The sequence below is a fragment of the Trematosphaeria pertusa genome, assembly GCF_010094035.1.
Source record: "Trematosphaeria pertusa strain CBS 122368 unplaced genomic scaffold BU26scaffold_1, whole genome shotgun sequence".
Lineage (NCBI taxonomy): Eukaryota > Fungi > Ascomycota > Dothideomycetes > Pleosporales > Trematosphaeriaceae > Trematosphaeria > Trematosphaeria pertusa.
This window is the reverse complement of record NW_022987212.1, coordinates 3,959,309-3,974,487: the sequence shown is the minus strand read 5'-3', so window position 1 is coordinate 3,974,487 and position 15,179 is coordinate 3,959,309. Positions and strand designations below refer to the sequence as shown.

At 55.6% G+C, this 15,179-nt stretch overlaps 5 protein-coding genes across 5 annotated transcripts; all 5 read left to right on the top strand.

The window, feature by feature from the left end:
* Positions 1 to 2,238: 2,238 nt before the first annotated feature.
* Positions 2,239 to 4,791, top strand: BU26DRAFT_546197 (uncharacterized protein; the record flags this gene model as incomplete). The annotated part of the gene is made up of 1 exon (XM_033831819.1): positions 2,239 to 4,791. The coding sequence occupies one exon, from the start codon at positions 2,239 to 2,241 to the stop codon at positions 4,789 to 4,791; it is 2,553 nt and encodes an 850-aa protein (XP_033692032.1).
* A 2,656-nt stretch (positions 4,792 to 7,447) lies between these two features.
* Positions 7,448 to 9,915, top strand: BU26DRAFT_413705 (UV-endonuclease UvdE; the record flags this gene model as incomplete). The annotated part of the gene is made up of 3 exons (XM_033823032.1): positions 7,448 to 7,746; positions 7,879 to 8,221; positions 8,281 to 9,915. The coding sequence occupies 3 exons, from the start codon at positions 7,448 to 7,450 to the stop codon at positions 9,913 to 9,915; spliced, it is 2,277 nt and encodes a 758-aa protein (XP_033692031.1).
* Positions 9,916 to 12,249: 2,334 nt separating this feature from the next.
* BU26DRAFT_575458 (uncharacterized protein) lies at positions 12,250 to 12,946 on the top strand. Its single transcript, XM_033834352.1, has 2 exons — positions 12,250 to 12,535; positions 12,594 to 12,946. The coding sequence occupies exons 1-2, from the start codon at positions 12,383 to 12,385 to the stop codon at positions 12,915 to 12,917; spliced, it is 477 nt and encodes a 158-aa protein (XP_033692030.1). The 5' UTR covers positions 12,250 to 12,382; the 3' UTR covers positions 12,918 to 12,946.
* A 400-nt stretch (positions 12,947 to 13,346) lies between these two features.
* Positions 13,347 to 13,999, top strand: BU26DRAFT_499598 (uncharacterized protein; the record flags this gene model as incomplete). Its single annotated transcript, XM_033826420.1, has 2 exons — positions 13,347 to 13,451; positions 13,502 to 13,999. 2 exons carry the CDS (start codon positions 13,347 to 13,349, stop codon positions 13,997 to 13,999), a joined length of 603 nt encoding a protein of 200 aa, XP_033692029.1.
* Positions 14,000 to 14,449: 450 nt separating this feature from the next.
* Positions 14,450 to 15,156, top strand: BU26DRAFT_599606 (uncharacterized protein; the record flags this gene model as incomplete). The annotated part of the gene is made up of 2 exons (XM_033835114.1): positions 14,450 to 14,572; positions 14,623 to 15,156. 2 exons carry the CDS (start codon positions 14,450 to 14,452, stop codon positions 15,154 to 15,156), a joined length of 657 nt encoding a protein of 218 aa, XP_033692028.1.
* Positions 15,157 to 15,179: the final 23 nt, after the last annotated feature.

Genomic DNA, 15,179 nt, shown 5'->3' with positions numbered 1-15,179 from the left:
GGCTCGCTTCGGGAGCAATCGATGACTCTCTGAAACACAGTGTATGGCTGGATTGCACAGGCTAGAAGGGTAAGTAGGGCCCATGGCCGTCTCTGTCCTAGCTGCCGTCGCGGCCGAACTAACAGCGTAGGCTCTGATGCCCCCGCGTGAGGCTCACTGATAGCGAGTCGAGCTCCACCGGCGCAATGGAGGCTGGCGGATTGCTTCCTTGCACACAGCACCGCTATGCGAATACGGTCCTTCTGATGCGGACGACAGTCGCGATGGTTTGGATGTCCGATGGTCCAGTGCTCCATAGATGTGCCGTTACCCCGCAAGGCACGACACGATAGAAAATGGCTCTCAGGTACGGCCGGCGCGCCGCAGCAGTTCAGGGACCCCCGGCGTGCCCGGCGGTCCCGAGCGACGCACATAGGGAGGTACTGTATTGCTGACGGGCCTTGGATGACGTCCGGGAGTGGAGGCAACGCAAGAGTCCCCCACCAAGCGGAGCGCCCAAGTCGGCCTGTCGCCGATGCGTGTCTTACTCGGCTCACGTGCACGTTCCGCCGCAGACGGGGGCGGAAGCGTGCCTGGATGCCTCGGTCGACGGGGACGGCGCGATTGGAGAGGGCGAGGTCGCAAAGCAAATGGACCGTGACGGTGACGGCTGCTGCGACCGGCGCTGTGGAGGCGGGCATGCATGCCATCACCTGGGCGCAAAACAAGAAGGCCCATGCGACAGCTGGACGGCCACGTTGGAGGGTGGTCAGGCATTGGCTGCGTGATCAGAGATCGGCGTCGAACGTGCACGGCGTCTTCCAAATTTCAGGACGTGTTGCCAGCGTGCAGGCTTGCACGAGCGGCGATGCTGCGCCCTCGTCGTGGTCTCATGGGCGTGGGGGAGCGATTGTTGCCCTGATGACACTGTCATATCTCCTATTCAGCGTTATCAGGTCCCGTCAGCGTCCCAGTGGAGCGGAATCGCCAAGCAGTGCTGGAGCACGTCTGCGCAGGCATCGACCAGAAGGCACCGGACGAAGACGTGCTGCCACACGCGGACCAGCATCCCCAGGACATGCACCTCCATCCATCACGCACGGCACATCAACCTCCCGAGGCTCGCGACCACCCTCCGCACCACCATGTCATCGCCGCCGGTGCGCGCTTCCACGGCTCCACGGCACCACGCGATGCTCGCGCGCTGTTTGCGTGCCCACCCGCTCCAGCTGCTATTCTACCACCGTAGATGCGACGCCTGGCTTGCGGACGTCTTGACTCTCCAGCGTCGACCGTCGACCGTCGACCGTCGACCGTCGAGCCGCCGTTCCTTACGTACTCGTCCCGGCCCTGCCCCTTGGCGAGCGCAGGCGGCTCCCTCTGCAGCTCCCGTTTGGTCACTCGAGCGGTTTGGCTGGCTCGCTGGCGCACAGCTAGAAGCAGCGCTGTTTCCATACAGATTCCGTGCAGCTCCAACGGCTCCCTAGTCGCGCCGACTCCAACTCTATCTCTCGTCGGTCGGCTCCGCGTGCGACGCGCGACCCCCATTCGTCGCCCGCACTGGAGCTATCGGGCGGTGGCAGCAGTGGCTTTGCAGGAGGCTGCGGACGTGAAGCCCGAGCAAACCCATGAGCGTCCATGCTAAGCGGCCCTCAAACCAGCCCGTTTCTATGGCTGAGGGCCACATTGCGCTCCGCAGCTAGCCTCCGGAAGATCGTTTCATCGCGCCTGCTGATTGGTGGGCCGGCCCTGGCGGGGCGCAAGCCCTCCGTCTGCCTCTCCGTCCGTCGTGCATCCAGCGACTTCAAGGGTCAAGAAGCGAAGAAGCGCGATGTAACATCATGCCTTCTGATGGCCCTCGCCTTGCAATTCGCCGCCATCGTGTGGGGTAGGGGCTCCTGCATCTGTCCCTTCAAGGCCTGCTCGCCACAGCCCGACGCACCGGCATGTTCACACTCGCAGCTCCCTCCCAGCGGCATCTCAAGATGACCACTGTATCCTAGCGTGCATCCTGCCGCGGTCCTTTGCCAACTGCAACCCCTTGGCAATCACTTCCCTGTCTGCCGTCCTGGTCTTATCAAAACTAGGACCGAGCTCTCGTCCACCTAAATAATACCCACCGTGACGCGCCTCTTTCCTCCATTAAGAGTTGCCCCTCCTGCTTTGTTTATTCTTTTTACACATACTATACACCGTCCAACCATCGGCAGACGCTACATTGTAGACATCTGCAATAACTTCAGACCCTTATACATCTTAATGGCCATGGCGTCATCCACCACCCAGGCCGTCGAGGCCCAGAAGCCCGAAACCACCACCAACAATGCCTCTGCGGCTCCCAGGAAACGGAGAAGGAGAGCGCCGGCAACCGGTGCGAGTGAAGATTGCTTTGCATGCAGGAAACGACAAATCAAATGCGATCGTCGACGGCCATACTGTGGGCAATGCATTGAGATGGGCAAAGAGTGCTCTGGATACCGCACCACTTTGACCTGGGGAGTTGGAGTCGCCAGCCGTGGCAAGCTTCGAGGCATGTCACTACCAATAGCCAAGTCGCCCACGCAGACCACTAGCACGACCCGAGACTCGAAAGCGCAAAAGTCAACAGCATCTGTCGCAACACCGACCACAACTACCACGCAGCAAAGTCCCGCTAGGCTTGAGACTCGAAGAAGCGTAGACTTTGGGATCCACTCGCCCACCAGTCCCACGAGCCCACACTCATTCTCCGCTCCACAGGAATACCAGTATTTTTGCCCCACGAGCCCAATCCCAATTCCGTCTCCCACAACACCCATGGGATTTCCCGTGCCGGGATACGGGGAGCACGTGGAACCGTTTCATCCGCATTCATCCAAATTGAGGCGGCCTCACCTCCACAGGGGCCCTCTACAAAGACTACATACCTCGCTCACAGTTCCCTACGACGACAATGGACTGTCGGCCTCGTCCGCCTCGCTCGGCACGTACAGCGATAGCGACTTCCCTTCACCTGGCGAATTTCCTCACACTCCTGCCGATGAATTTCCCTTCGCCGACTCTTCGTTTCATCGATACTCTTCTCACGCCTTTCACGACCACAGGTCCATGAGTTCGATGGAAAATATCCAGTACCATCATGGCCCTCGTACTCTGCCTATTGCCGACGACGTAAGCTCCAGCATCAGCTCCGATCAGAGCGTACAAGACTTCAACGAAGTTAGCTCCGCTCAGCAGACAATGGGCCCGCCTGCTTTTCCAGATATTTTCATTGAGGGGGAAATGAGTTCAAGCCTCAGTGGGTTGTCCCAGTCTGGATTTTCCTATCTCCCCTCGGAGGGTACGTCTTCCATTGGTTCTGGCCCCTTGTCTTTTGACGAATTCGCGCTCACCACTTCCATTCCTCAGAGTCTGTCCATCGCTTTCCCCCTTTCCCAGCGCATGCGATATCTGATCCAATTCTACGATCAATGTATCTGCCCGGTTCTGATAGCTGGTGATTCCCCGTCGAACCCATATCGGATGCATATCTTGCCTCTAGCCCTTAGAAGCGAGGGCCTCCAGAACGCCATTGCAGCTCTCGCGACGAACAACATTCGCATGCGAGGTGGCATCGAAGGCCGGCGGCTCAGCTATCCCCAGGACTCCCGACTGCTACCGGACCATGCATATTCGCAAATGACCCCGAGGGAGCTCAGGGAGATGCATGGCGAGCCTTCCAATGAGGAGAAATACTACAAGACTCGTTCCATTGCTTTGCTCAACGAAAAGCTGGCTGATCCGCATGGAGCACAAGACGATTCTGTTCTTGCTACCCTCCTCGTGCTTTGCCTTTTCCACGTATGCGACTCCGGTTTCACCAAATTTAGGACTCAGCTTGCTGGGGTACAGAAGCTGCTGAGCATCCGCGATCGAAGTGTACAGTCAAATTTCATTGGATGGATCGAATTTTTCTTTACTTGGTTCGACGTCCTTACCTCCGCGGTTAACGATCGGGAAACGGAGGTACAGGGGGATTCCCTAGAAATGATGAATCTTACAGCCAATTTGGGTGTATCAGAGCACCTTTCGGGATGCGAAGGGCGTCTCTTCAAGCTTATTGCTAGGCTTGGCAGGCTAAATCTTCTAAGTCAAAACCGTCCTGTCCGGGAGAGCAACGCCACACCGTGTGCATCGCCGCGTGTCAGGCGGCGCGCCGACTTCTATTCTTTCAATTTCACGAACATCGATGGTAATGGATGGGGAACCCCGGTGCACGAAGCTTTGAGCCCACAGACCCCGACCGCTGACGATCCGCGCTCTGCATTCTGGCTTGAGTGGCACGACATCCGTTCTCGGGTAGAAGAATGGGAATTCGATCTCCCAATCGACAGGTCCGCTCTATCTCCAGCCCAAGCCGCAATGCTGCACATGAACGAGAGTTTCCGGTACGCCGCGCTTCTCTATACCGAACGACTGGCGCATCCTACCGCACCACCCAGCGCGCTCAACTTCCAGGGCTTAGTTTCTCAAGGCCTCTTCCACATTTCCCAAATCGGAATCACGAGCTGTGTCAACAAGTTCTTGCTCTGGCCCCTGTTCATTATAGGGACAGAGTGCGTGGTGGCGGAACACCGAGCAATCGTTCGCCAGCGGTGCGTCGAGATCCAGCGAGAGAGTGGGTTCTTCAATAACCTGAGTGGGCTGGAAGTCTTGGAGAAAGTGTGGCAGGAAGACGACGAGCGGGGAGAGGAGGCACAGCCCCAAGGGCAGGGGTACTTCGGTGCACTGCAGCAGGCGTTCAGGTGGAGAAAAGCCATGGATCGCGTTGACGGGGAGTACATAATGATTTGAACGGTCCCCGCGATCTGGGCATACGAGGTCATGGTTCAATGAGCGATTGGTCAAGGAGTTGGACACCCGAGGCGACAGGGTGGGCGCCTATTGGCTGGCAAAAGGATTATAGGCTCTGAATGGGTATGCGAGCCTCTCTGCATGTTTGGAAAGCGTCGGCTTCGGGATACGGAACACGAAAAGCTATCTTGGTAAGGCAGCTTCGGTCATTTCTTTGCATGTTTGAATATCTTCGTTTGTTATGAGCATGGTACCGCGGCTTTGCGTACCGCGGAAGTTCTGTACAACGACTCCACACAGCTAGCCCATGAATGAATGCATGAAATGAGGAGCGTTCTTGCACGCGCTCGCATATTGCAAATCTTACGCACAGCCGGCTGCTTGTGATTCTGGACTTTGGATGCTGACCACTCTTCCATATCACCGGTCTTATCATTGTCATGTGGACTCAATAGTTAAATGAAAAATTGGATGACAAGGCGAGAGGATTCCCCTCACGAGCGCTCCCATGCGGGTACACCAGAGCATCATTCTGACATTCGGCTCCTTCACCGGTCGTTCGACAGCTTCGCGCCATCAAGCGGCTATCATAATACGCCCGAATCGTAACAGCGCGCAGTAGTTCGCGCGAAGCAAATGAACACAGCATTCACATGGCATCCTGACACTCTCCTTCGAGTTGCGACCTCATCTGCGGCCCCCTTCCACCTAGGCGTCCAGACCAGTCAACTGCGAGCAGTGCCATGCCACCACTCGCCCGGCCCCGACGCCTGCTGATCTTCCCGGCAGCCAGCAGCGCGCAAAGCCACCAGGACAGCGCAAGGAACAAGCTTTGAAGAAAAGGGTTTCACGACGTCAGGCCCCCCCGCTGCGTTTCGCTGGTCGTGGTTGGTTGGGGTTGCCGGGTGGCCGCTTGGTTACTGGATTTAGAGTTCTGACGCGGGGTTTTGGCTCGTTCGGGGACGCCGGCGACATCGATGATGAGCGATGAGGCTCGTATCGCGGACGCTGTGTGGCAGGTCTGCCATTATTGCCCTGGCTAGGGGCTGCTCCCGTAGTTCGAGCGATGGGGGGGTTACTGCGAGATGTCCATGATGAGATTGTATGCTGATTTCTTTTCTTAGGCAATGCGATGGGATGGGCGCTGCAGGCGCGGCTGTGGATCCAGCTATTGATAACGGGATTTGGGAGGGATCAGCAATTGATCGGTCCCGGGTTTATCCTGTGTACGGCTCTGTTCTCGGTGACCTGGCTCTGGTGACATTCTTAGTGCGCTGTGGAGCCACGGTGCGAAAAACGCCTAGGGGTCCGATGCGGGGACGGGTAAGGCACTCTTCGTCGTCGATGAGGGTAGGGTACGGTACTACAACACTGCTACGTCTGTGGGTCCTTGGTCTGTGACAGAAGGCGAGATAGGGAGACTGATAGTGAGAGGGTAGCGTACCCCACGCCCGCACAGGACATCTGACATGATTCCGAGCTATCTTCGCGGTCGCATGATCGAGGCGCCGAGTAGCGAGGAGAGTAGTCTCCTCTCACCGACTATCCTGCCCCTCTTCCATATTGGATGAACCAGAGGTCATCTCCGTGGGTGCATACTCGATGGAGGGAGATAACTGGGTGGCAGTCGCGAGTACCATCTTAGAGTACCGGACGATCTATAGGGGTACCGCGACTACGGACCCAATAGGAGCATGTAAGCAGTTCACCAGACGCTACTTCAGCTAGGTAGAATAGGCAGAACGATAGTTCAGCGATTGGCATGACTGGCTGGAGGATAGAAGCGGCTCTCCGGCGCTAGCTGTGTAGGCTGTACTCTGTAGGCGCTGCTGCATTCGCATATGTAGGTACAGCGCACAGCTTTCGCGCACACATGCCCCTCCCAAGGGGACCGTTCTGGGCCAAAGATGGTGCATGGAGGCCTTTAGGCTGGCTCACGCAGGATGCTATACCTAGGAGAGAACGGCCGGCTATATTACCCTGCGGAGTGATGGGTGATGGAGCGGCAGAGTGTCATGGGCGCACCTCCATGTGATCCTAACATGTTATTCGTACGTAAAAGTGTGTGAGACGGCGGTGGTTTGCCTCGGTGGTAGAGGGTTGGGAGCAGGATCAGTAAGCCGTGGTGGCTAGCGTGGCTGGTGAGCCGTTCAGTGGCTTGCCAAATTTCCGCTGTGGCGCGTCCACATCTGCACGCCGAGCGGGACGTGGCAACGCCAGTCGGCTCATGAAGCTTGCCGGCTGCGCTTACCGCTCTGGGCAAGGAGAGTGAATGGCGCGCCTGCCTGGGTTCTCAGGCGTCGACGCCAATGGCGCAGGGGGTCCGGGTCTTGGCGCAGCGCTAGGATCGCACTCGATCGCGCTACTGCCGATCCACGACGCCATCCATCTCCCCCAAGCATCAGAACCACAGGCCGACTTCACCATCGCTGGTGACGTCGCGCTCTCGACGCGTTAGTCATCATGGCGCTCCGTGAGGGCTCGCGTCTTTCTGCTCACTGCTCACTGCACATGCCAGCGGACTGCAGCGACGCAACACGCCCGCCGGACATTTATGATACGCTTTGTTCACCGCTTCAGCCCCCGAATCGCATTCCGAGCACAAGGACAGGCGTGGCTGGCACCGCGGCTTCCTCGCGTCCCCTATCCGCCCACAATGGCCAACAAGCGCAAACGGTCATCAGGACTAACCGCCGCGTCCGACGTGGTATCATCCAACACGGACCAGCTTAGGAACCGCCGTACTGCAGTCCCTCTGCCAGCAAATGTCGCAAGACAAGAGCCTCAGCCACCGCGCCGTCAGCCATCGCGAGCGGGGAATTCCGCAAATACGAACCCCAAAGCCAATATACTTGACGGAATATCATCTCTACGGGCTTCGCCTGATGGTGGCGAGTTTACCGGTGTTGGATCCGGTGTGAAACCTCGTAGGGATAATTCTGGCCGTGCGGACAAGTTCGCCAATGCTGGCCCTGGCACGCAGAAAGCCACACCTGCAGCGCCATATGCGACCACGGAGGATAATTCAACAATTGCTTCTGCGCATGCTGCGGAAGAGCACGGCCGTAGTCAAGGACCTGCAGCCAGAACTGGGGCCGGCGTTCGAAGGAACACGACGGAAGCGCTACCTGAGACTGCGGCGGCTGATCTTCCTGACCGGCCACCCGGCAGGAATAAGAGAAGGAAAGACCCCTCGCAGCATGTGAAGGTGGACAGTGCGGAGACCAATAACACTCCCGTTAATGCCGCTTCAAAGGATGTCACTCTTCCGCCTAGAGATGCCGTCGAACAGGACGTGGGGGTGACTGTCGATCCAGAAGAGGGGCCGACGGGCGAGGAGGACGAGGAGGAGGTCAAGGAAGCGCACTCCAGGCCGTCACCCGTCAACTCTGACTATCTTCCGCTGCCGTGGAAAGGACGGCTGGGATATGTGCGTTGCCCTCCAACTTCGACCCTGCACCTGCCACTGAAGCTAACGGGAAATGATAGGCCTGTCTCAACACCTACCTTCGCAACGCTAACCCACCCGTCTTCAGTTCTCGAACGTGCCGTATAGCCAGTATCCTGGAACACCGTCACCCTCTCAAAGACCTGTTGCAACCTGAACATGCCACTAAGAACCGGCCCGACAAAGATCAGCCTGCGGATACCACACGAGGACAGAAGTATGTCGAGGAATTGGGCCTAGCCAACGCACGAGACGTGGTCAAGATGCTACGTTGGAACGACAAGTACGGGATCAAGTTCATGCGACTGAGCAGCGAGATGTTCCCTTTCGCCTCTCACGATGAATTTGGGTACAAACTTGCGCCCTTCGCAGCGGATACTCTCGCGGAGGTAGGTAGAGTAGTTGCCGAGCTGGGCCATAGGGTTACCACGCATCCAGGCCAGTTTACCCAGCTCGGATCGCCGCGTAGGCAAGTCATTGACGCGTCGATGCGCGACCTTGAGTATCACGAGGAGATGCTTTCTCTTCTCAAGCTGCCACCTCAGCAGGACCGAGATGCGGTGATGATATTGCACTTGGGCGGAGCCTTTGGTGACAAGGCTGCTACACTTGATCGCTTCCGGGAGAATTACGCCAAATTGCTACAAAGTGTCAAGAACCGGCTAGTGCTTGAGAATGACGACGTGATATGGTCGGTACACGACCTTCTACCATTATGCCAGGAACTCAATATCCCTTTCGTTCTCGACTTCCATCACCACAATATTATCTTCGATTCTGCGAAGATCCGGGAAGGGACGAAAGATATTGTGGCCCTCTTTCCCGCCATCATTGAAACATGGACGAGGAAAGACATCACTCCAAAGATGCACTATTCCGAACCTTGTCCAGATGCCATTACAGGCAGGTCTCGACGAAAGCATTCGCCGCGTGTCATGACATTGCCCCCTTGCCCAGATACAATGGACCTCATGATCGAAGCGAAAGACAAGGAGCAAGCAGTCTTCGAGCTCATGCGCACTTTTAAGCTTCCCGGTTTCCACTTGTTCAACGACGTTGTTCCGCACATCCGGCAAGACGAGAACAAGCCCTTCAAGCCGAAGCCAAAGAAAGCTGCCAAGAAAAGGAAGAAGAAGAAATCAGATGACCTCGACGATCTCGACCTGAAAATCGAGGAGGCAGAGGAAGAAGAGAAGGCGCCGCCTCTCGTACCCGAACATGAAGTGGGCATGGGCGGGCCCGAGAATCGCGTGTACTGGCCTCCTGGCATGGAAGACTGGCTTCGGCCACCGAAGCGCATCATGAAGAAGAAAGAGGAAGGTGCTGCGACACCTGCAAAGAAGAAGAGGAAAACTGCGGCAGCCTCCGACGAAGCCTCAGTCAACGGTGAAGTCAATGGCGCCGAGATAGAGACCAAAACGGCTGCCAAGAAGGCTGCACCTCGGCGTGCAGCAGGCTCGGCGAAGAAGAAGACGCCGAAGTCTGTTCCTACACCTGAGCCTTCGGAAGAGGATAGCGAGCCGCTTAGCGATATTGGGGATGAGGAGGAGAGCGTGGTTGGCGCGAGGAGTCTCGCTGTCGCTGCTAAACCTCCTGCGCCAACGAGGAAGAGGTCAGGGAGGGTGTCGCAGAGGATAAGTTACAAGGAGGAGGATGCGGATGAGATGAGTGTGTAGGATATGTGTATTATTGATGTTGTATGGCTTACATAATAGGCGTATAGGCATCTGCCCAACCCACAAAACCGTCCCTTTCGTTGCTGTGCCCTCTTGCCTCTCCGCGTTCCCCAACATCACAATCACATGAGTTCATTTTAGCTACCGCCTACTTACCGAACTAGGGCGACATGGAAATCTTCCTATTTTCCTAGCTCCAGCGCCGACTTTCCTTCGTGTTCCTCCAACATGATCATCCGCCTAACCCTGTTTCTCGCTCGTACTCTCAAGCCCCTCGGCCGCCCCAACCGCCACGAAAAGCAAAAGCTCCAACCAAGCGAGTAGTAGTCCTCTACCAGCAACTCCACCCGATACGAGCGCCATCGACATCACAATTACAGCGACAAGCATCGGCAAGCTTAACCATCTCACCGCCTGTCTTGTTCGTGCTTGCCGCGCCCGCATCGTATTTTGCAAGCCATCTGCGTATGCGTACAGAGCGGGAGAGAGAGAGGCTGAGATGTACGAACGAACAGGGCGGGAAGTGCGGGAACAGATGTTGGAGTTCGTTCGGCTACTGCGTTACAGGAGGGCTAGCCGGAAAGAGCTATTCCCCCGAAGCGGGGGTGGGTTTTCGAATGTTCTATGCATGTGTTAGCGGGGCTGCTAAGCTGGGATGAGCGAAGGCACGGAAGGGATTATCGACTTTTTGTCGATTATGCGGGTTTTGCATGCTGGGGGAATGTTGGCCCGCTTTTGCTTGCAAGGTAGGGGAGTGAGGCTCGATGGACGGGTGGGTTGGGAGAGGGCTGGGGGTTATTGGTGCGTTGTCGGTGGGTGGTGAGATGGGCGAGGGGAAGCGGAGAGATGAGGTTGGTTGGCGGATAGGTGTAGCGTCGCGATAGAGATGGATGTGGGAGGGATGGAAAGTACGCTAGAGGGATATTGGATGCCCTTGCGCTAGTAATCGCTGCATTGCATCTATGTAGTCTGGATGCTTATCAAACCTCTACCAGCCCAGCAGTCGTTCGTTGCCAGTCTAGCCTATACGATGAAGTCGCACCTGGTGTACAAACCGTCTAGCATGAGCATGAGCATGAGCATGGGGCTTGGCCTAGGCCCGTCGTCGAAGAGTGAGTGTGACAGCAAAGCTGGCTCTGCATAACCCACCACCATCATCATCCTCTTCCCTCACTAACTCATGCAGCGTACATCGATAGCGCAATCTCCCTATCCAACACAAGGCAAGTCGTACCTAGGTGCCTGGCTGATCAGCCGTGCCAACACCTTCTAGAATACCGCGTGGGATATGCAATGGAAGGTGCGGAGAACAATCGCGGAATACTGCGGGTAGCTTCGGCTCTCGCATCGCGGCAGCCTATCGCATGCTATCGACGCTTGCGAGCTTGTTTTCCCAGCGCGGATGCAGAAAGTTTGTATAGTATGAGGCACATATAGGACTTCGATAGGGCTTCTGGAAGGTGTGGAGGGTGAGCGAGGGAGGGGTGAGCGAGAGCGTGCATGAGCAGGTTCTGGGGAAAAGGTTGATGCCCAACTCGCGATCGCGAGCGCGAACGAGCAAATGGGTGTTTTGGAGCGAGAGGGTTGCATGAGAGGGGCAGGTGAGAAATTGGATCTGTGGAATATGACGGCGGTGGATATTAGGTGGGTGGAGAGGAGAGCGTCTTGTTCTTGTCTGATGTCGGTGGTTGCTGCGCGAGGCCGAGTTCGTCACCGAGATTATTTGCCTTGCGAAGGCGGTGGTGGGGAGGGCGGGTTTTGCCATTCGTATCTTGTTTGGGGGATTTTGCTGAAGCAGAGCTGTGCGAATGAGTAAGCGGGTACGAGGAGTGTCGGGTGATGATGCCGGAGGCGGGATGCCAAGGTGTGAATATCAAGCTCCTAACCCCTTCGTGCTTACGTGTTCCGCTTGGGAGATATTGCATATCTGCAACGCGAACGTTTTCTATCGTAAAGAGATTCAATAGTGCGTAGGTAATGAAGCGGAAGAGAAAAAAAAACTGGTGCCTAACGCACAGTTTTCCAGTTCCCGACGGCGGAGGCAGATGCAAGAGACGGAGTGCGCTCTAGGAATCCGATGAGACATGAGCTATCAGCTCAGTGAGTTACTGGATTGCGTAATCTGTAATAAGCTCTTCCTGCTCTGCTCAATTCACTCCCCTTTCATTTTTCGAAACCTCCATGAGGCTCTCGACTGTCTTTAACTTCACTTCAAAGGAGTGGGGCTGCGCATTGGTATTGCCTCAAGGCATCACTTGACTCAAGTCTCGTGACTTTCGAGAACGACATCAGAAACAGTAGAATTTATACGGATCCCAAGTGAGAGACGCAGGACTTCACCTGAACCATAATTTCTTGCGAGACGTTTCGGTCAGATTACTCTCTCAATACATACTCCACCCGAGCGGACTCTCGAGCCCTTCTACCAAGTCTCCCAACGGCCCGCCCACAGCGTATCACCTTAGCGATGGTCCGGGAATTACGACCTAGGAAGAGGATGCACGACGTCGATGACTCGGATGAAGAGCTGGAGATCACCATCAAAGCGTCGGACACCAAGGGAGCCAAGAGCAAATCAGCTGCAGCAGTTGAATCCCCGGCAAAGAGATTGCGAACCATTGTAAGTTCCCTCGTTAGCCAAATTGTTCCATTGAAGCGCTGACGTCGCGCTACCACAGGCCGACGAGTTGGACAAGGTCACCGAGGAGAACGCCGCGCTGAAGAGTGAGGTCGAAGAAATAGAAATCGAGCGCGGCCGCATGAGATCGAATCGCGAATGGCATATTCGCGCGAACGACATTCAAAGGCGCAAAATCAATGATTTGACCAGGGAGCAGGCGAGGTTGGCCGGCGAGAATGGTGTGCTTAAGATGAAATTGATGAGGAAGGAGAGGGAAGCGAAGACCCTTCAGGATGAGAACAAGGCCATGAAGGAGAAGCTGGAGAAGGCTGAGAAGGCATGGAAAGCGTTCAAGAGAATGAACGATGTCTTCGGAGACTGAGCTCAACGTGGGGTGCGGACAGATCTGGGGTCTATAGCTACATCAGTGCATCGGGAACGGCATTAATCCTGAAATGGGGATTTGAGGCATTTTGAATGAGCTTGCACGAGACAAGGGAAGGTCTTACCATCAAATTCTACTTTCGAACAGTGTCATCATTTATATTTCGGACTGAGGCGGTTCTTGACGGCTAGTCTCTAACTTCACCTTGGAGCCACACTGAGCCCCCGTCTCTCTCAACTTTCTCGGACGCTTATAATCCACGTCATCAGCGACAAGTTCCCCGCGCGGCGCAGGTGAGACAGCAGACAAAAGAGTGGCCCTTCGAGCTACGGTCCTCTTTCATGACGCCCAAAACAGCGGAGCTGCCGTCCAGTCCCGCTATCTAGACTCTCACGACTTCTATACACTCTTCGACCACGCTCAATCATGCCACCAAAGCCTCGAACCGCGCCTCTCAAAGGGGGCGGCAAGAGCAAGAGAGCCGCGGATGATCAAGCTGAAGACAGCCCTACTAAGAGAATCCGGACCATTGTGAACGAAGGCGTTGAGACAGCCGCTGGGCATATGCTAACACCCAACAGCTCGATGAAGTCGACGCGAAAGATCAGACTTCGGGCAAACAACAAAGTCGCATGCAACACGACATCGATACTCTTTCCGACGCTGTCAAACAGCACAAGGAGGAAAAAGCGGTCATGCAGAAGAGAATGGACGACATGGAGAAGGCAAAGAACAAAAAGATCGCGGAACTCGAAGCGGAAATCGATAAGGCCGCGAAGGACAACTTCGCGTGGAAGAATACCGTACATGAGACGAAAGCCGAGAATGAAAAGCAGAAGGCAGTTATCCATAAGCAGAAAGCAGAGACTCAGGAGTTACAAGACCAACTCAAGGCAAAGGGAGGGGAGAACGAGAGTAACAAGGCCTGGAGGGCACTCTGGGAGAGGTACTTCCGCGAGGAACGGGATGAGAAGGATCAGCTCAAGCGGCAGCTAGAGACTGAGAGGGGCGAGAACCGAGAGAGCAATAAGGCATCGGGCAAACTGCGCCAGATCGAAAAGATCATGAAAGGGCCCTAGAGAACAGAGTGCACCCCTCCGTTCGGCATATTGGGCAGTGCGCAGAGGCTAAGGGCGTTCTGCACGCTCGTGCGCTTGATGATCTCATGGGAGGTTCTGTCGAGGCTGGTAGTGATAGCTGCATCATAGCCCGCTTATAAAAGTCTTTCCTTTTGTCAATCTTAAGTGCAATGCGTATCTCGAGAGATTCCTTCCAATGACCTACACATGATGTCCCTAGCGTCTCTCACTTTGGCAAGTCCATCAACCAGACCCTCAATATTGACGAACTGTCCATGCTCAAGTGAGCGGTAGGTGAGAGATATAGCTCCAAGTATAAAAGCCGTCAGACTGCGTCGTCCTCTTTCCGTCCCTACAACAACAATTTCCAACGTCCAAGGTTCACGCAGGAACCAGTAGCGCACCGACCAGATAAGAATCCGCAGTTCCCCCAAGTCGCCCGTCGAGAAGATGTCAGGACCGTCTACAGTCATGCCGCTTGAGCAAGCACCAGCGCCCTCAAACGTTGGCCATGGCATTAAGAGGGCCACCGTGAATGTCGATGAGCCTCCGACAAAGAGAGTTCGAGCTTTGGTAAGTTCGGAGGTGTCAAATCATAAGGGAAGTGCGCTGATCTATCGTAGATGGACGATATCGATGCCGAGCGTGCTGCTGAGCGAGCCGCGTGGGATAAAGAGAAGGCGGGTCTGGAGAAGAAGCTCGAGATGTCCGAAGAGACTACCGAAGTCTACAAGAGGGAGAACAGTAAACTAAAGTCGCGAATTAAGGTGCTAGAGGGTGCCGAGAAGGATAATATCGAATGGCAGCGCATCGCACACGGATACGAGGCGGAGAAGAAGATTGCTCAGGACAAGTTGCAAGGCTTGGAGGCAGATAAACAACTTGCTGAAAGCAAAGTTCAAGAACTGGAGTCGGCAAAGAGCAGCTTGGAGATTGAGTTAAGGAAAACTAAGAGGATGTGGGCATCCGATTATGAGTGGAGGATGCACTGGCATAACGAATGGCGAAGACAGAGAGACAAGAAAGAAGAGTTGGAGCAGGTGCTTCAGGAAGAAAATGAGGAAATTGCTGAGCTCAAGGCGCCGGCCGAGGCATACCGCAAGATTGTAGAGATCGTCAATCGAGACCGGAACAAGGCGGAAACACTCCAACCATGAGGGAAGAACACAGCGAACTTTGA